We start from the raw sequence: 21,596 nt of genomic DNA, 5'->3' as shown, positions 1-21,596 counted from the left end.
GGCCATGTCTAATATGGGTCATTGGTTAGCTGACATGCTATATAAAGCTGGTATTTTGGCACTGACCAAAATCTGTGAGGCACAAATTCCAGGGGCAAGTGTGTGTGTGTGTGTGTGTGTGTGTGTGTGTATGAACTAATAAGAGAAGCAAACATACAGTACTGTTTGATTCATTACTATGTGGAGCTCATAGTGTGTGGTCTCTACTATCAGTGTGTGTGTGTGTGTGTGTGTGTGTGTGCTGCTCAGAGGAGCTGTAAGCTTTGTGTGGAAACATATGGCCTTTAGCGGAGGAGACAGATGAAGGATAATCCCTTTGGCAGACCAGTACACACACATGTATGCATGCAAACGTGTGCACGGGCATGAACATGCACACACTCACAGACATACACAGACACACACACACAATCCAGTGCTTGCTGCATTGCATATACTAGTATTTTAAATGTGAGACGCAGTTTAATAGTTCAAAGCTTGTTTTTAGTGCAAGAAAGCCTGTTTGACTTAATTATTGATGTTTTTTGCCTCCTTTGACTTTTCTCCTAATTTCAGGTCCGCCTTGATTTTATCTGAAAGAAACCACAAATCAAGCAGGCTCGTTGATCTCCATAAATGAAATTAAAAAGGGAAAAAAAAAGCTACGATAAAAGCTTTTGCTTTCATATTTTTGCGCAGAAACAAAGTTTGCACCTCTTTTGAAAAGGCAAAAAAAATTAGCCCTGTACCTCACATCCCTACTTGTTTTTTTTTCAACTCGGGTAATTATGGACTGGTTTTGGTTTTTAAATGCTCCACACATAAATTCTGATACTGGCATGGCTGCTCCTGTGCAGCCTATAAATGAAACAGACAGCAAAGCATTTCTCAGTTCAACATTCTTCGTCTCATTGACCTTAGCAGCCCACACATAAGACACGGATTACTTTGAGAAAGAGAGTGCTTTACTTTGCAGCTGCATGACAAACACTCATCCTGAACACAAAGTCACTGAGGGAATCATATTAGATTTACTGTAAGAATATCTGCTGGGCCTAACAGCTTTTCCTCCCTTAATACTCAGACATCCCAGGCGAGGTTTGACTGAAAGTCATAAGTGTGTGAACATAATCTGCTTTAAACTGGGGGGAACAACATGAAATCCTCCTTAGGAGTGGAAACAGTAGTTAGACACACACACTTATAAATCATACTTTTCCTGTTTCTGTATAAACACAAACTTAGATTAAAGCGTAATTATTTCCTCTGATGGTTTGTAATTAGAAGTCATTATCAGGTAAAGCAGCCATGTTCGCCTTGGTTAATCAAACTGAACAGATGAGTTCTAAACATCACCTTCCTGCTCCACACAGTCATTAAGAACAGCAACGGTCAATTAAAATCCTGCCCCCAGGCCACAAAGGGACAGTGTGGAATGCAGAGATACTTCAGTTCATCCACAGACACTCCCAAGGAAAGGCGAAACAGCGAGGCAATAAAACTCTCCACAATCGACGAGACACTGCAGATACATCCTGTGCAGTGGTTATTTTAAAATATAACTCAGCTTGAACTCAACCCAAATCCAATTCCAGAAGGCCTTAGAAAACAATCAATACAAAGATTTGTTTTTTTTAAAAACTAGGAAATTCATCTTTAATGTAATGGGAACAAAATAAAATGCAAATTAGTTACTTTATACAGTATTCTGTATATAAAAAATACACCAAGCATGCAAAGACTAAGCTATGCATACAGCACTTTTGATTTTACAATACCTTCTGTTGAAAAATTACTAACATTCATGTTATTCAAAGATAAAATCTCAAGTTAATACAATTATATGTGAACATAATGACTTTTTAAAAAGAACATTTTCTACTTGTGCTATTCTGAACTACAGAATGTTGTGTCTAATGCAAACGCTGGATTACATTTAAAAGGCCTTAGAATTTCCCGTCGGGGATAAATAAAGGAATTCTGAAAATAAAGGAATTCTGAATAGTGGAAAAGGTAGTATAAAGGTAGTAGAAAGACAAAAACAATCATCAAATATAAAATAATTTCCAGAATGCAAAAGAAATCACCAAAATAAACATGGAGACAGAAAATGGTCTGGAATGTGTTCAAAATTCCTTAAATAACATTTGTTGAAAACGCTGCATATTTACACTTGATCAGTAAAACAGTTTGTACAAAATCACTATGCTATTCTGTCTGTGCTAGGACCTCAGCTCTAATAAGCAAACACACTATGAAAATAACAAAAGAAAAAATAAGGGCTGTGAGGAAAACTCTGCCTACCGTAATGACTGCTTTCTCACTGTCTCATATCCTGTCTTTGTGTCTTCCTGGCCTTTTCAAAACACACGGGGTGAGAACATCCCTGGGGAAGTATCTCATTATCCTATTCTTTAATGAGAGGAAAAGATACAGAGAGGGATAAAAAAAAACTTTAGAAACTCAATGGAAGTCATTTGAAGGATACAAAATAGTTGCTGGACTGCCCTGAGGTATACTGAGAAAACAGATAACACATGTGCATTTACTAGCAGAGGTGTCTCAAACATCTAGAAGTTGGTTCCAATTATACACAAAATCCAGACTCATATCTACTCTTGTTGGAGAAATCACTACACGTGAAACCCTGCATTAGTCACATCTCCAAATTATTTCTGGCACTCTCAGAGAAGTAAATCAATAACAGCTGCAGTGTCACATCTGTCCCTTCCAGCCTTGCAGTTCTGGCATCGCTTTGAGACGCTCCTGAAGTCGTCACAATTCAGTTCCGTTGTCTCTCTTACTCTTCTGGCACTGTCTCTAAGTGTCGAAGGGTCTGGTGTGTCTGCCAGGATAGTGTGCTCTGTACTTAGACTCCATTTCCTCCACCCAGGCCATATTCCAGTCCCACGCAGGAACAGGCTCAAGCTCCCCGAATGAGTCGCCTTCTACGCGAAATGAGGGATACAATGCGCTGAGGGGGGACGCTGGCGGAGAGAAGTCTAAACACAGAAGAGGACGACATGCTGACATGCATTTCAATACGGTGCAGAGTGTTAAAACAGACACCTTTGTTTTGCCTTCGGAGAAGGTATCAGCATAAGTAAACATTTCAAGGCCTCTGAGGAGCACCTTTTCAAGCTGAGTCTCCGGGGGAAAGCAAATTTAGAGGTTTCTTTGAAGCAGCTGTCTGTCACTGAAAATAAATCCGAAACAAACACCGCCAATTCACATCAGCCATGTTCAGGGTTCTAAAGGTACTGGTATATTTCAAAGACCTCAGAAAGTGTAGCTATCCAGGAATATATGTTTTTGTTTTTTGTTTTTTTTTTGTTAAGCTGAAGGGTTCAAACTATAGAGGCACTGCCAATTAATGTGAAACAGTGAACGTGCATAATACACTCAGAAACAAGTCTGTTCCTGCTGCTTCACTGTTTTCATATGATTAGGTCACACTGCTTTTATCCCTGAAGTCACTTCAATTCAGTCTGGACAGTTCAAAGACAGGTAAACCAGATCTTATGCTGAGCTAAAGTCCCCCTGCAGTCGACACTCAGCTGTATTCCCACAGTTAAATGTTTGGGTGTTTCACTGTGTAGACAGATGCAAAGCCTGACACAAAGGCTGTGTTCACATTCACTCTTCAAAATGTCAGTTTTCTCTCTACTCACTAAAAATCTGATCTGCAGAGACAAAATCTACGAGCATGATTTGTGACATCACAAACAGTTTGGAAACCAATCCTGATCCAGTATTCAGGATACACAAGTGTGATGTGGAAACCTGAAGCCTGCGGTGTACAAACTCTGAGAATGGACTTGGAGAAGACATGTTGTGCCCAGCAGTTAAACTTGTGAAATGAAAAATATTTGTACATTATTATATTTTAGAATTTTTCATAAGGTGGAATGAATAATTGCCATTTGAAGGATTTTAATGTACACTTCTTTTCTGTGAAAAAATGAGAACTTTTATCTTGACGTAATACATGTGGAAGTGTTCTGCATATATCTTCAGAAAATGTTTACCTTCAACGTCCACTCGAGTTCACTTAACATACCCACATGGATGAATAACTTCATTCATGATATGATTCGCCACATCTTAAAGATGCAAACTTAACCTCAGCTTTGGGTCAGCAAGCTTCCACTGGCAGGGTGAGGAGTTTCCTCTGATCTGAGATTTCGGACTCATTAAGCCATCAGCCACTGTGAGACCGCTTTATCAAATGAAGAGGGAAAAAAACACTTCTTTTCACATTACGCTGATGCATGTGTGGAAAAAAAATAGCTGAGACAGAAAACAGCCAAAAGCGAGAGTTTGGAAAAAGGAATAAATCTGAGTGTCGCCTGCAGAGGGAGAGCAGAGTGACTGATGAGGTGACAGGAGAGCAGCATGACTCATCTGGAGGTTCAATTTGCTGAAAGGTCCTAAGTAATTGCTTGGTGCCTCCTTCCATATTGCACTTAATGTTTTTGTCTCGGACACCAACTGACACACGCACAACCGCTGACACACACTGACAGAAAACCTACTCAGACCAGTATGCACACTTGTCATTATGTGAGCGCATACACAATGCTATAAAGCTTTTTCATTTTAAAGCTTAAAACGTCAAAATTACAACAACACCCAAATCTAACGTGTGTCATGAGTTTCATGGTTTTTGTTTGACAGACTTCACGTATGCCATTGGTCTGCCCACAGGGCTGCAGTTACCAGATGGTTTCATTCATGAGCGGAGGGCCCCACCTAGTGGACGAGTGCAATACATACAACAGGAAATAATCCATTCTTTTTTTTTCTTTTTTCTTGTTTTAGCTCTCAAGATGTGAGAATAGATACATCTGATTTCAGTGGTTTTCCATACTGAGCCGAACCTGTTAAATTCATCCTCTGCTCACCTGACAAGGAGGCTCCACTCATGGTCTCTGCTGCCACAGCCAGCAAGCGGGCGAAGTTGGTGCTGTCATTGGTGTAGCAGCTGTCCACCGAGCTGATGAGGCTGGTGCGCGTGCTGGCCATGTTGCCATCAGTGACTGAGCTCCAGGTGTTCCACAGTGAGCTGTCCCATTCACTGTAGCAGGAAGAAGGCGTGCTCTGGAGGCGGGCACGTCGCAAGCCAATTGGTGGGGCTTCAAGCTCACTGGTGGCAAGGTCATCCTCCAGCTGAGTGGACCGGACCGGCCCACAGATGTAGCCCAAGGTGCTGGAGAAGGGGTGGGAAAGGGAGGGACGCTGCTCAGGTAGGGCACTGCTGACAGAGTGGGAAAGCATGGTCACATAACTGCATGTGCTATAAAATAAGCAGGCAGGGAAAGCATAAATGTATGTATTCATTTGTATTAATGTTTCTTCTAAGCCTCCTCTGTATTTTACCTGCATCTCTCAGGTTTAGGACTGAGCTCCAGGTACTGAGTGGCTTCCTCTGCCGTCAGCGTGCCGCCCTGTTCGTCATCCACTGACATGTAACATGATGCAGTTGACGGATGGCTGTTGCCGTTGGTGGTGGTGGGTCCTTGCTGGCCACAGTGGTGGCCCGATGCAGCACACACTGACTGGAGAGAGCCCATGTCCACTGTTAGCTTTGTAGAACGACTGGACCTGAGGGAAATGCAAATGATACACATTATTGATGTGCAGATCGGCTCTGAGTTCATCCAAATGTGCATGTACACATAAATCATCCACCCACCATCCACCTGGACAAATACTTTTTTCCCGTTTAGAGACCCATAACCAATTAGATTTTTTGTCACCTGCGTAGAAAGTCCCAAGACTCACATGAAAAATCTGAGTTTTGTGAGTTGTTGAGTTTGAGGAAACTTAGGCAACTTTGTGAAATGCATGACAAAGTCTTAATTTTTTGGCAAATCCTGAATCTTTGTTTTCTTCATTCTTTTTTTGGCAGCACCATAGAAATACTTCAAAATTTTTTGAAGGTGTCATGACATCGTGTCGTATTATAATTTTTTAAACCTATTTTTCTTTACTACCTAGGATACTTTTGGAGCAAAATAGTTGATAAGACAGTTGCTGCAACACTTGGGCCAATCAAATTCATACACTGATACTGGGGGCTGCAAGGGTCAGGGAGATATTGATTGGCTATATATATACATACTAACCCAATGCTATTCTGACTGACTGTGTTTGCATCAAAACTGCAGTAAACGTCCATTAGGCCAGCAATTACTTCCATTCTTGCCCGGAGCACATTTGGCTGATAAATGTAAATCCACAGCCAGTGGCTAGTCATCTCACCCTAGCATAAAAACTGGAAAGCTTTGACCAAAAGTCACAATATAAATGCAATAAACACTGAGGGAAAAGAGTAAACCTTACAGCTAAAAATCAGTACACATACAAAGGTTATGCATTTTCTCCATCAGCTGCAGTTCCAGAAGAGGTCACGTCTTTGATTTTCAGATGCTTGGACTGGAGCATGAAAGCCATAGACCGAGGGTGTATCAATCAGCCCCCAAACCTTTTATAACTTTTAAACCTTTTGTACTCCTTTAAATTTTCAAAATGTAAATTATCTTATCTTATTATTAGTTTTCCTGCAAATAAGTTCTTATGGTAGATCTACCAACCCACCCAAGCAGCTTTTATGTATTTAGTTTAACTTTTGTTGATGAGTGATGTCATGCTTTTATAATGACTTGACTAATACAGCCACACTACTGGATTAGAAAGGTCTTAATAATAATAATTCCATGTTTTGGTTAATACTCTAAAATAAAAAAAAGTGAGCAATTCTGTATAAGTATGAATATGCTAGATGAACTCCTGTCAGGGTTGGGGTATATAACTTAATTTAAATTTATCACAACATGCAGTTTATTGCTTATATTTCCAAAAATGGTCATATCAGTGGTTTAATAATCTCCAGTTTGTTTGAATGAATATGAAACTAGAACTGCACCCTATCTATGGCTTGAAATGGACTAAGCCCATTTAATAATAAAGGTATCAATAACTCCAAGCAATAACAACCCCAGGTTTCACCAATGACTGACAGCATTAGTGGTAAAATTTCAAACTCTTCCTCATAAAATGCTCCTCTGCCTCTGTATACTTGGGCCTCCTAACACCCTTTGCTTAGATCTTTCTTGTTTTCCTGATTGGTACGGACAAACAACAGGCTTTCAGGCCATCTGCCTCCTGTCTATATGTGACCTTCTACATTTTCCTGTGTTGGGGAAAAGAAATAAGCCTCTCTTCCTGTGTTTTTAACTCATGTGTCTCACACATGTGTCTGGCTACAAACAAAATCCATATCACGTTTTTTTTTTCCATTGTAGGTGATTCCAATGTAGACATTTCTTCTTCCTTTTGATGGGACAAAAACAGACCCAAGGAAGGAAGTTTAGGTCATCCTGGAGCAATAAGCTATTAAGAAAACTCCAACTGCAGGATGTGTAGCAGGAAAGGCTCATTTTGAAAACATATGCGTATATACCAGCTGGCTCCAGCAGGCTCATGCAGTAGGGCTTATCTCACCTGTACTGGAATACAGCAGAACAGATATATCTAATTTGTCCTGATGCCTGCATTCTTTCATGGGACCTGCATGATGGCAACTGTAGCTGCCAGAAAATTAGTGGTGCATGCATCAGATGCGTCTCTTACCCTTCATCTGAGGTGAGGCTGTGTGTGTCCATGGTGTCCTCTATGGGCAATGGTGGTGGTGGGGGTAGCATGTCCACTAGGTGTAACGATGCAGAGTAATGCAGTAGGCGGGGACAGCCAGTGACTTTACTAGACTCTGGGTGTCCACCTGGACAGAAACAAAGGACAAGTTGAACTAAAATAACCTTGCCATTAACCTTTTGTTACTATTGTTTAAGGCTGACCCAAATACAACAAAGCCTTAAGCATAGCAATCCAGTTCAAATCAGTACTCAAATGCTTTGCATTGTGTAACGAGACATGCTTCAGCTGCAGCGAAGAAGAGGCAAAAGACTGATGAAGAGTGAGAAATGGAGCTCCTCTATGGCGTTTAAGAAGTCTCTAAACCTGAGCACACAAAAACTAAATGTGTGCAAGTGACATGAGCACACAGAACAGTATCTGCAAGAGCTTCTGCTCCATGTACAGTCCCACGAGCATGGGGCTGAGACAACAACAATGGCTCTTCTATCTTTGTCTCTCATCAGACCCCTAATTACAAAAATAGCAAAGTATATAATTAAGAATGACCCCAGTTTAAGAATAGCTAGTAGTGATGCACAGACTGGCTCTAAGTTCATTCAAATCTTCATGTACATTTTCATCCACCCACCATCTACCCATGGACATCTCAATGAGCCCTGGTCGCTTCATATAGGCCTTTTAAACGTTGTGATTTCGTATGAGTGCTACCTTGGTAATATGAAATCAATATAGCATCCCATTTTGCAAGTTTCAAATATGAGTAATTCTCTGAAACTTTGAAGCGACCAAAAAGATTGAGACATTATTCTTTGCGTTATAGCACATGTTCCAGCTCAACTTTTAGCATCATTTCAAATTACAAGATTGCAGTGTGTTGGTGTGGTGGAGTGATAATGACAATGTTTAAGTATTAAAACAATGCTGCTGTCATACCGTGCTGGCCTGATGGTATGTGACTGAGTCTCTGTTTGTAGATGTTGGATGAACAAGCCTGGTTCCTGATTGGCATTATGGGGACACTGTTCACTGCATGCAACTCTGGAGGAGGGGGGGACAAATGAGTTAACCTAGGCCACATTCCCGAACATTCTATGTTGATACATTCAAAATATATATTCTAACCAAAACTGTATCACTGTTTGCATTCACATAATTCTACTCCATGCTAGTAGAAAGCTAAGTGAACATGGTGTGTAGATACAAACAAAGAAAGAGGACTGTGAAAATAATGTAATAATATTAACATCATATTCCCAACTATCCACCACTATTCACCCTGCTTGCTGTGGTTCTTCTCCCATGACTCCCTCAGCACACCCATCTTAGGCTGTGGGCGTATGGCTTGTTTCCATGGTAGCACCTCCTGGTTACCGAGGGATGAGGTCTTTGCGATAGGTTGAGTGAATATCTGGATGGTCTCAGTTCCTTGCTGATGGAGGAGACCATGAGGCATTTTAGGGCAACGCCCAGGACTGTTGAAGGTCTTGAGGCCATTGCCCATCAGGTCCATGTAAAAAGTGCCATAAACACCACAGCTGTCAGTCACAATGGGGACAGCTGAGTCCAGGCAGCTGGGGTCCTTCTTGGATGACACTGGAAGGCCTAATGAAACACGGATGAGTGTGTACAGATACTCCAGTGCATATTTATGTTAGTAAAGTTTACTTGTGTCTTTCATAAATCTAGTACAGCTCTTCTGAACAGCTGATGCCTACTGGATGGATGTAACACTGGGTTAGCAAGCTTTGTCACCACTTTTAAATCTCATTTTTATAGCAAGGCTTTTTTGAATGTTTAATTTGTTTTATGTTGTGTTGTGTATTATGTTGTTTAAACATGTTACCTATTTTGAAGTTAAATTATTTAATTGCTTTTGGTATTGTACTGTATGTTTGCACTATATTTTACTTTATGCTGTCTGTGTTGTATTTTATTCATCATGTTCAAGCACCTCACAAAATTGTTAAGAAAAGTGTTATATAAATAAAGATTATATTATTATCATTCATAGTAGTATCGTGTATCTACCATCACAGCGTTTCATATCACAAATAAACCACGTCAGAGTCCACTTGCAAGCGGACTGACGCCCTCCTTCTCAGTATATCTCACTGTGTTTATTTGGCACCTAATTTGGCTGACTGATGTCCCATTTAGCCAAACAAACTAAACTAAACTAATCAGGCAAACACATCAGAGTTCATTTGAACCAAACCAACAGGCTAACTGTGAAAGCACCTCAGGGGCCTCCAATTTATGTCTAAGTATATTACCAAGTTACCTGCTTTATCTTCTGATGAACAGACTATCACTTATAGTACAACCAGTTTATCAGTGTGTCAAAGCCACATGTTCGACCACAAATTCCCCTAGAAATCTGCCATTTTAACACTCTTCACATGCGCATGTTTGTGATCAATACTCACTGGTGCTCCTGATTCCTGGATGACTCTGACCTTTGGCCCATAAGTCCTGATACTTGTGGCTAAGGGCAGGTCTCCAGCCACCAGAGATCCAAGGGGAGTCTGGAGCTACCATCCTGTAGAGGACAGCACATGATGCTTAAGGAAAAGCATCTATTTTAAGCATAAGTTTAATTATGCTTTAGAGAGAAGAGAAGAGAGAAGTAGAGATATTCATTCATATTACACCACTTTTGTAAACACCAAGTTTCTGTTTTACCTGTGTTTTATGATGAGATCTTCACTGGCTAGTCTGTGCAAACCTTAGAAAAAAGATATAAAATACAAAATTACATACATGAGTGAGAGATTTTTAACCTTTTGATACTTCCATATGTTGACTGTGAACTTGTCTGGAGACGCACCTTTAGCCCTGCCATGTCTTGGTAACAGGCGGCCTGTCCTGCTGTGGCGTTTGAAGAGGCAGACAGCTGCAACCATCAAACCACACCACAAGAGGGCACCAATGCTGCCGATCAACACTGGGTCCTGAAGCAGGGCCAGGACCTGAGAGAGATCCTGTGTTTGGTCTTCTGTTTCAGGAGGATTGCCTATTTGTGGGTCTTAAAGGCAAATACAAGGCAGGTAAAATCAGAAATGCAGTCACGATAACTGTGGTCAGATTATAAACTGCATTTTAACTGTGTCTTGCAGAAATACAGAGGAAAATATTTTTCAAGAGCTCACTGATGACAAATCCATGGGGGTCGCTGAGCATTCCTACTCCGGCTCCATTGATAGCTGCTAAAGTGATCCAGTACTGTTTCCCTGGCTTGACAGTAGAGATGTCAAGGTTGTGTTGGCCACTATTCACTGTCCAGTTTTGGTACTGCTGCTCCTCAGATTCCACACACCACACCTGAAAGGATGTATGGATCCTTAAGGGGTCTAAAGTACTACTCACAAGAAGAGAGAGTATTTGGTATGTATTGCAAAAGATTTTATTTTCTCTGAATATTTCTGGATGTTGTTTGAAGAACCTTCAGTAAATCTCTGCTCAGGAGGTGATACTACATCAGAGCGTCAGGAACTGCACTATTGTGATTACCTGGTAACCCTGTATGATACCATTGTGGGTGTCATGAGGAGGAGGCTCCCAGCTCAAATGGATGGTGTTATTCTGCTCATGGCTCACTGTTATGGACACAGCCAGCGGAGGGGCGCTGGGCACTGTAAAAGAGAGTCCATTTTACTGTTATGTTCGAAACATGGCTGTAGTTTATATTTAGTTTACATGCTTATATAAAGTTCAGGACACAAATAAGCTCGTATCAGATCATTTCCTACCTGTCTCAGGGACTCTGAGGTGCCGAGTGTTGCTCTCCCTCCCATACAAGTTGCTGCCATAAGGACGAACTTTAAACTCATATTTGTAGCCTCTCTTTAAGGGGCCCACCTGAGTCTGGAAGCTGGGCAGCATCACCTTCTTTGCTGCCCAGTCAGAGCTGGCTGGCAGCAGAGAGCGATACAGAACCTCAAAGCCATCGAGGTAATGAGGCTGGCCTGAGAAGGACTGCAGCTGGTAACAGAGCAAACACAGCATGAACCACAACCCTGGAAGTTTTACGCTATCTCTGAAACTCTCTGAATTAACTTAGTCATACCTTCCACTGTACTTGGGATATGTTAGACCCAGGGGCCATGATGGTGACATTTTCCAGAGAAACTCGTAGAGCTGACAGCTCTTTGTGGAGGTCTTTCTGTTTAGTGCTTGCAGCCTCTGGAAACACAAGCGTTTTTGGAATTTATTTTTAAATTTTCAATTTACTTTCAAAGAGGGACACACTGAACAAGTGGCTGGGGGCACTCCAGGAGTTGTTCAGCCTGGGGCAGATGGGCCCCCATTAGCAGTTTGTAAATATTACAAAAAGGACATTTCATTAAAATGAAAGAACATGTTGCCAATAGTCCACTCTTCCACACCGATGTGTAAGCGCAAACTTCACAGTCAATATCACTGCCTGTTTCCGTGAAGTGTAAAGTATACTGCAGACAGTTCACATTTGTATGTGATTAGGAGTGTAACTAGTTGAATGCAATGGTGGAAAGTAACTAAGTACAAAACTCAAGTACTGTAGTGAGGTACTTGGACTTTAATGGAATATTTTCATTCTCTGCTACTTTATACTCCTACTCCTACATATTTTGTTTGACCATACAAAACATAATTAAAAAAATTAATTGATGATTATAAATGATATTCTATATTAAGATAAAACTTAATCAATAAAAAATCAACAAGCTACAATGAAGAAGAACATTAAGTACATTAAGCAGTTAACCCACATTTACCAGCTTTAAACTGATCACATTAATGCGTCAATATTTATAATCCCATAGTATAATACATTATTATATGTTATTCTGAAATATGACATTCTGCATAATCAGTACTAGTTTTGTGTATGTGAGTAGGAGTATGCAAATAGTTTTGTAATAATGAAAATGCAGCACTTTTACTTGTAACAGGGTAGACTGTGGTATTGTTAGATTCATCAGTGATTAGTGGTACCAGATTTCTACACTATTGAATCTTACTACCATTTCCTGATGTATAGAATTTATCGTACCAAGGCCGAACATCTCATCTTGCAATGTCAATTAAAGTGAAAAAAAAAAACGTTGAACATTTGCTGCTGAACTGAAAGGAAACATTATGATTCCACAAAACAGCTACAGAATAATTATATAACTTCATAGGTTGTTTCCTCATCACTGACTGTCATGTCCCAAGCAACAATATATTAATTTTGAAATTAAGTACTGTAGGCCACTCCTCTCTATCCTCCCACACCCCATTAAGCTCAGCACTCACTCTCCCCGAGCTGGCTGACCAAAAACAAAACCATCCCTGTTTATTCAGACATGGCCTTACCTTCAACTAGCAGCTGTGCACTGGCTGTGACTTCACCTACATCATTGGCAGCAGTGCAGATGTACTTCCCAGCATCTTGAGCTTTCACATAATGGATCTGAAGTGTCTGGTCCGGATTTACTAGATATCTGTGCACAAATATAGAGTAGTCAGGTTTTCACATTAATTGGTCCAATAATCTCCCTTTCCAATAACTTAAATCTTCATTTACAAGCAAGAATGTCAGGAAATGAATAAGAAAGAAAAGGGTGTCTGGCAGCTTAGTGACAAGCTGAAGTAAAACCTCAAATGTGGTCATGGAAACCAAGGGATAGACCAGTTGGTTAATCTGCAGACACATCTGCAGGCAAGTTGCAGGCAGCTGAACGGCTGATGGGCTGCTGTGGCGTGACCGTAGCGTTCCCCTTTGTGAGCTTTGGTAAGGTGGTGAAAAAGTTAGTTTTAAGCCCTGTACTGTAAGTGTCATGCATCCTGCTGTAAGCTTTTGCCTATATTTCCTCAGTCGCCATCATCTTTTCTACATGTTAACACATTTCTCCTATCTTAAATGACAATGGAACTGATCTAAAACCATTACTAATTGGAGTTAAATATATTATGTTACAATGTATAAAATAACACAGTTGAATGATGTACATGGACTGTACTTTTCTAGATCACACACCGATGGTGCAACATAAGGGAATTGAACCACTCCACAGCCACAGCCCATGATGTCACTTCTGATATAGTTACCCCACTTCCCCTTAATTATCAATCACATTCTGAAATCTAAAAATTCTATCTTTAACAACATGTTACTGACTAAGATAATCATGCATAAAAGATTGTAATGTGCATTTAATAATGGACTTTTCTTTGTTTTGATGTTGATGTTATATATCAGCCATCTACCTTTATGCTCATTTTAGGGTCATTTTGATGTTTATGTTTAACCTAATGTTTGAGCAGTTGACTAGAACATCTTCCAGCTTCAACGGATAAATGATGCTGACTGTCAAACCAGAAAAGTCCAATTTTTATTTTTTATTTAAATTTCTGACACGGAAAAGAAAAGAATTTGGGTAACAACAACAGTATGAAACAAATGCTGTTCCTTTTGCTTTCTGTATGTGACAGTAATCTAAATACAAATACTTCATGTATTTCTGTGTCTTGCCATGTCAAATTACCTGCCATTGGGGAGAGACCCTTGCTCCCTGCTCCAGACCACAGCAGGCGGGGGGTCACCTTTAGCTTGGCAATAGAACTGGGCAGACTCCCCCATTCTCACAGACACATTTTCTGGCTTCAGCACCAGCACTGGTTTAGCTGCAGTAGAAGAGAACAGGAACTCAGGACTGTACTGCACTGCATAATACCTGGGTGCAGTTCTGTTTAGAGAGGGGGATACCTCTCTTGCCATGGTAGAAAAAAAAAACTGAACTCAGAGCACAGTGCTAAATTCAAAAGTGACTGTTAAGATAATATAAAATAAGATGAGACAAGACAGGCCTTAATTAGTCCCATACTAAGAAATTCACACTGTCACAGCAGCACAAACATGGCAAAATAAAGGTGCAAATAGGTTGAGTAAAAAATTTACAAAGTAAAAAAATACAGGAATATTTACTCCCTTTCAAAAAAAGAAAACATGCGTACACATGCACAAATTTTACAGTATTTCACAATTTTTAAACTGTTAGCAGTAAAAACGTTACTGTATTGCACTAGAAGATGGAGGATTATTGCACAGCCGTCATATGCAGTCACAGGAATGCTGTCTCACCCAACACTGAGAGACGAGCAGCCCTGCTCTCTCTCACTCCCATAGTGTTGCTGGCCACACACACATAAGCACCGGAGTGATACTTCTCTGCAGGATCGATGATAAGCTTTCCACTCAGCTCCTGCAGCACAGGCACAGTGCAGACACATTGCACAGTTCAGTGAGTGTGATGTGCATATGGTAAACTTCGTATTACCGCACATGATCCTCTGCTGCTCGATATGAACTCATGTGTACCTCATTTATTTAAAAATATATATTTAGAGGGCATCCATCTCTTTAGGGTGACAAAGTATAAAGCATTAAACTGCAATATATACTAATGCTTTGACAGAGACAAGAGCTTCAGTTCTTTGCTAATGTGTGTGATTGCCTTCTTCTAATTTCTGATTGCAGATCAGTTTGAATTAATCATAACATCACTACAAACAGAAGACACAACATAGCTGGTATCGTTGATCTGCTAAAGTGATGTCTTTTGCCATTTGCACACAAGTGACTGTTACATAAACGCTTCCTCACCACTTCATTCAGACATGATAGGACACTGACAAAAAAAGAGACACAGTATTTGGGCAAGACCTGGAGCACAAAGGGAACAGTGAGTTGACAAGTAATAATATGAAGGAAGAGGACAGTTTTCTGTTTTTGCTAATGGATTTTTAAAACATAAGGAAAAAAATATGGAAAATACTGTAAGGTCTTACTAAAAAGTGCCTCTGGCACTTATTCAGACATGAGATCAATGTGTAAAACATCACAGTCAGAATGAGGCAGAGAACTTACAGTGTAGTGGTGATCAGTGTTGTTTATAGGAAAACCATCCTTCTTCCAGCTGACATTAGGTTCAGGGCGGCCCTTTGGAGGGCCACACTTTAAGACAGCCACATCCCCCTCTGAAACCTCCACATCACTGGGCTGCACACTGAACTCCTCCTCCAATGCTACAACAGTCAGGGTTAGACTCAATTAGTCCACACAAACTTCTCATGTGACAGCTGATTGAATCTGTCTGTGAACCTGACTCTTGGGAAACAGGCGTGGGTTGTTGTTGTAGGATTCTGTCTGGGGTCGTGGAGACTACAGACTCTTTAACAGCCCTAAAAACAAACTTGTAACTAAACTAAGTTGCATAATCACTTTGAAACTCTGTGATAGAGTGTGGACAGAGGGCAATATGAAACAATAAGCTTACTGTGCATACAGTGGACAACCTAAAGCTGATGTTGATGTTGGTGTCCAGTAGGCTACAACCAATAGAATTCTCATTGGCACAGTAGAAAAAAACGTATTGCTAGATGCTTGAATGGTATAAAAAAGTATGTAAATGATTGAAGTACAATTGGATCCAGTGATAAAAAATGGGTACTTCTTGATCTGACACTTTCAGCTTAAATCAGTAGCTACAGTTGTTTCAACACCATCGAGTTGTTATTGGTATGGCACTGAGAAACATCAGTAGTAAGAGGAAACAACCTCTTTGCTTTCTCACAATAACACATTACCTCGTGATAACAAAGCTCACTTTCTCAAGACAACAACCTCTTATCATGAGAAAACAAGCTTTATTATATTGAAAACTGAATAATTAACTCGTGATTTCGCGATAAAAACAACATTAAAAAAAGAACATTATTGATTGTTAATGAATCTTAAATAGGGTCGCAGTTAACGACTGATTTTGCTCTCAGTTACTCTGCATTGTTTTAAAGCAGTGCTTCTTTCCCAACCACTAGATTGATATTATGGAAAGAGATGTGACAGAAACTGAGCTATAATCAAATCATTCAAACTTTCCTTCATTGCTTTTTTGTCCAGTGCAGCTTTCACTGTCCTGTAAAGACAAGCAGCTGCTGCATGTCGACCGCCTCACTGAGATCCAGATCAGTAAACAGTGAGGGTCTGAGGTCAACTGGCACCACTGTTTGACCCCCTCCTGTCCAGCAAACACTGACATTGGACCCCTATAGCCCCTGTCTGTCACCACATCTTCATCAGCCCTCTGCATGTGTGTGTGTGTGTGTTTGGGGGGAGTGTTATGCCTTAATCACCCCATCTCTCTCCTCTAAAAGAGTTTAGGGATTAAAATTTCCTGTTTGTGTGTGTGTGTATGTGTGTGTAAGGGTTGAAGGAAATAGCTATAGGAAGTCTGGCCCATGAAAACAAAGATTTGACTTGTCATCTTTGCTACTTGTTCACATATACTGTCAATGATGATATTGGCTTTATGTAAGGTGGAACATGCATCGACCAGACATAATCACTTCAGCAATTAAAGATAGTATAACTCTGATTTCTTTTCTTTTGGTAGATAGGAGTCCTCTTCAGTACAAATGATTATCTTCACACGTATATGCATTAATTAATATGCAATGGCTGTTAGTCTGTTCCACTGTTAAATCTCTTCCATATGTGAAGAAAAAGCAAAAGTCAAAGATGTCACATCCCACAGATCCCATTTCTGGTGGGATTCACCAGAAAAAGTCGAATCCACCAGGAGGCCCCACCCTCACTGCACAGAACACTAAGGATCCAACATTCTGATGCTGGTGACCACAAGACACCCCCAGAGGTCCTAACCCCATTTCCTGCCACCCTCTCTGGCTGTCCTGTCAAATAAAAGCATAAAGTACAGCACCCCCCTCAAATAAAATATCAAGCAGGTGATTTTAATAATGCAGCCGAATTTACACGTTGACAGGTTTTCCCCGGGCACCAGACATGGCAGCTGTGTGTTTCACTGCATGTGGGTGTGTTTCAATCAGTGATGGGTTAAATGCAGAGAAAAGAATTTCGTTGCATGTAAAAAATATACTGACAAATAAAGTTTGAAGTTTAAAGAAAAGACTTTGTCGTGTGATTTAGGTCATGTTAAACATGATGTCAATACATGCTGCACCGGTCATTAGATGATTTAAGGACAACAGCCCATTCTCATTCATGATGCGTCAAATATGACAGGCTGCTCAGTGGCCCTTCACTTCAAAGTATGACGCTGTGAGCAGCCCTCCAGACTCATTTCGGGGGGTGCCTGTCTAATTTAAAGAATAAAGACCAAGAAAAATCTGGAAAACTTCTCTTACGTTAATGCTACGTCCACATCTAATCATAGATTACTGGATGTTCATGAGAACCTCCCGCAGCTTACCTGCAATATGCAGTGTTGCATTATGGCTGGTGGCCTTGCCTGCACTGTTCTTGGCCACGCAGGCATAGACCCCCTCGTGTGACTGTCCTCGCTTGCCCACTCCTACACTCAGGAAGAAGAGGCTCCCCTCTGACAAAACCAGGGGCTGCAGCTGTCCATCTCCCTTTGACATCTCCAGAGGCTGTCCATTTCGCAGCCACTCTATGATCACCTTTGGGCTGCCTTCTGCCCGGCAGGTGAGTCTGGCGGGACTCCCGAGTTTCACCACTACGTCAGAGGGGTGGTGGACGATGCGGGGAGGTGTGTCCTCTGCACGAGCTCTGGAACCTGAGGAGAATAAAAGAGATTTTTAGAGACTGTAAAGACCATAAAAGCGTATATTTAGTAGCATAACATAACATAATATGCATATTCTTTTTTAAAACCAATACTTTTAAGTTACCTTGAAGAAAACACAGTTTTACTATTTTATGATCACAGAAATCCTGGTACTGATTTTAGGTAACCAACTGATACCAAATGCTGCTTGGTAACGCTGCTCTTTTCTCCCCTAAATTTTAAATCTTTATACATCATTATGCAGGAGTCACTGTGATCATTTTATGTTAAATATGTTAGGGCTAAAATCTGAGTCTGTGTCTGCAACTTACAGAAAAAAATTCATGATGACAGTAATGAAGAAACCGTATTTAATGTAAATCGGTCATGCGTGCTCGATACCCAATACACTCAATAACATTTTACTGATGCTATAATTTCAGCATTAATTTTTTACAGCAGCTCCAAGCACTACGCCTGAAAACCACTGAGTGCATTTAACTGGCAACACAACACCCACAACAAACAAGTTGAAGCCTTGCTACCAACAAACAATGTCTATTTGACTCCAGCAGCAGTGGAATGCCATTGTTTGAACTTCCCATGCAGTTGGATGACCACACTGAAGGAAACAGCAAGACTGTGATCAGCTTCCTGACAAGAGCGGAAGCTCGAAGGTCTCAGGAACATCAACCCTGACCAAAGCAAACTGGAACTCCCCCAAATCAAGGACAACATCGTATCCGCCGTGGAACAAAAGACAATATTTAGTGGAATCTTATCATTGATGTTGACTGACTGATTAGAAAAGAAAAAGAAACATTTTTAAATGAAGTTGTAAAGACATCATGTAGAAAGGCCAATAGGCTGAACAATCTGGGAGACTTGATTGAACCCTCACAAATGATGCTCCCCGTCTCATACATATATACAGAAATGTTTATAAAAACTTAAACATGTTGCATGTTGCCTGTGTATTTCAGAACCACCAAATCCTTACAAAAATAAAAGAGAATGCTAAAGAGTTAACAAAAAAAACTCCAAAACATTAAAGTCTGGCGATGATAATGAGAGCTGCAGTCCTGCAGAACAATCAACAAAAGGATTGTACCTCTTGAACTTTTCACTTATTCACTATAGCAGGAAATACCTTCAAATTACAGCCAACAATAGGCTGTTTGAACTCATTGTCACTGAGTACAGAGCAAAAAGAGGATGCAGCCAAAATATCAGTGCATCATGGTGAAAATATTCATAAGGCTCTGTGCGTAGCTTAAAGCTATTTTTTCAGCCACACCCCACAAACTGGTGCACAGAACCTGTGATGTGGGCAGAGCTCAATCAATCAGTCCATTAAAAGAAAAGTGATCAGCAACAAGATCGACAGTAAATCGCTGATTTAAGCAGAATCCCACAGTTTCAACTACTTCAGATTTTCAAGTGTGAATATTTGGTAAATAATATATTTAATTTTAGCCCTTGTTATGAGAGGAAACAGGAACTATTTTATCAGAGTTCATTTAAATATTGTGTCAAACCTTTGTGTTGACATATATGCAGTAGCAACTGCTAACTAACTTGTACACTGCATACATGATGTCGACTCATGTGCGAGGTATTTCCATTCTATTCTGAAATCTAACGTGGCTTGTGCGTTTGCATCTGCTGCAATTCAACGAGCTACGTCCCCTAATGATTTAAGTTTCAGGTTTAACGCCAGCACAGATGATGTTGAGGTGCTGAACACACACACAGAGCCATTAGCATTAGTTACGTGTAATATAACTATCTGTAATATGGTTATATAAAGTACTGGACTCCAGAACCAATTATTTAATAAGCTAATTTATCATCACAACCGGTTTAAGAAGCCTTACTTAATAGCATAAATTAGCAATGTTAAGCATATTTTAGCAGCTTTAGCCTTTAATTCAGGTTAACTAAAAACAACGTAATTTAAAAAAAAAAAGATTTTGATACTGTAGCTGATTTGTTACTGTTTGCTAGCGATAATTACAGGTTTTGGAAATGTTTCAGTGTCTTACATTAACACACGAATGATGGCGAATCTCAATTCCACTTACCTGATAAAAGAACTCCAAATACTGTGAAGGGTAGGCACAACAAAACACTTCTGCTCATCGTTAACAGCGGAGTTATTAACAGTCACAGAAATATTTCCGAGTCACTTCATATATAAGCAAATTTAACAATTGTCTAAGCAACATCTAATTTCCTTTGTTTTGAACTACTATAATATTATAAATTTAAGCAGCAACTTTTCTTAAAAATGCCGTCCTGTCATGAATATCAACGCCAATTTGATTTCGTACTTTTAGCAACCACACCAACTCCAAGGTAGCGCAGTGACACTGAGTTTCCTCTCTACTGGGTTTTCAAAATAAAGCCCATGTTGATGAAAGTACATTCCACTGTAAAGGATTTTACGCATAACTTACAACATAAATTCAGTCGTCTCATTTTAGCTTAGTACTCGATGTTTTCTTTCACGTAGCATTCTTTACATTTTTTTTTCTTCTTTTGTAAAGGTGTTTCTTGATTTTAATTTGAATGTAACTTCCGGCATTGTCCTGGCGGTCTGTAGGCCTGCCAGACGAAGGCAGTGGCAAAAGTCTGTATTCACTCAGTTTTTTAACAACATGGGGAAACAGTGGGATGACAGTGATATATATTTCTAACATATTTTTTAAGGTCCATGGCAAACTCATCCTCTTCCTTAACAGATGCATGATCACATTATTAGAATGTCCTACCCTGGAATTCCAATGGAGGGCCTGAGTGTACCTCAAATTTGTGTTCCCCAATTAAATACCAATGTAACAAACATTGTTGTCTAAACACAAGCCACTGTCCCATCCCAGCAGTTTTTTCATTTGTTTTTCAGTTTGTGGCGACAGCTCTGTCAGTACTGGTAAGAGGCAGGAAGTCGAGTCCCCCATGTTTCTAAACAATAGAAGGAAATTATGTATCTGTACAAATCCATCAAGTAAGTCAGCTGTAAGTAAGCAGTTTGTAATTAGGTTGGTCTTTGTCTTGTGGGTTTGCATATTTTAAATCAGCTGAATGACATGTCTTTTTTTCTTGCTTTAACTTATCACAGAAATCAGAAATCATTGAATTAGAAAGAAATTCACTTTGTTTGTAGTTAAAAGAAATATTAACTTCGTTTCCCATTTCCATACTACAGGCAAACAATTTTAAAGTATGTGGGTTGTTCACACTGGAATTGTGAGTATACCTCAGAAAAAGTCAGTATGTACACTAAAAATACTCGATTGTTCTGTTGATGGACGTTATTGTCCCACAGTGCAATGCACAAAGGAAATGTAGGTGCTACAACTACTCATTGGGTCAGGACAAAAAAAT

At 40.1% G+C, this 21,596-nt stretch overlaps 1 protein-coding gene across 4 annotated transcripts; it reads right to left on the bottom strand.

Annotated features, from left to right (window-relative positions):
- Positions 1–231: 231 nt before the first annotated feature.
- On the bottom strand, positions 232–20,567 carry robo4 (roundabout, axon guidance receptor, homolog 4 (Drosophila)). 4 transcript variants are annotated; one of them, XM_046411220.1, is made up of 20 exons: positions 20,294–20,567; positions 17,892–18,218; positions 15,530–15,687; positions 14,744–14,864; positions 14,148–14,286; positions 12,976–13,103; positions 11,705–11,820; positions 11,388–11,619; positions 11,149–11,270; positions 10,788–10,959; positions 10,466–10,663; positions 10,321–10,363; positions 10,065–10,177; positions 8,914–9,240; positions 8,572–8,676; positions 7,615–7,762; positions 5,359–5,583; positions 4,884–5,236; positions 2,784–2,981; positions 234–2,391 (listed from the first exon to the last, which is right to left on the bottom strand). In XM_046411220.1, the coding sequence occupies exons 1-19, from the start codon at positions 20,349–20,351 to the stop codon at positions 2,800–2,802; spliced, it is 3,267 nt and encodes a 1,088-aa protein (XP_046267176.1). In that variant the 5' UTR covers positions 20,352–20,567; the 3' UTR covers positions 234–2,391; positions 2,784–2,799. The 4 variants fall into 4 exon arrangements, with proteins under 4 accessions (XP_046267178.1, XP_046267176.1, XP_046267174.1 ...); XM_046411222.1 differs by lacking the exon at positions 2,784–2,981 and having other exon boundaries at positions 232–2,391; XM_046411218.1 differs by having other exon boundaries at positions 239–2,981.
- Between the last annotated feature and the right edge of the window lie 1,029 nt (positions 20,568–21,596).

The sequence above is a fragment of the Scatophagus argus genome, chromosome 14, assembly GCF_020382885.2.
Source record: "Scatophagus argus isolate fScaArg1 chromosome 14, fScaArg1.pri, whole genome shotgun sequence".
In the NCBI taxonomy this organism is placed as follows: Eukaryota; Metazoa; Chordata; class Actinopteri; family Scatophagidae; genus Scatophagus; species Scatophagus argus.
The sequence above is the reverse complement of the archived record's forward strand: the minus strand, read 5'-3'. Positions and strand labels throughout refer to the sequence as shown.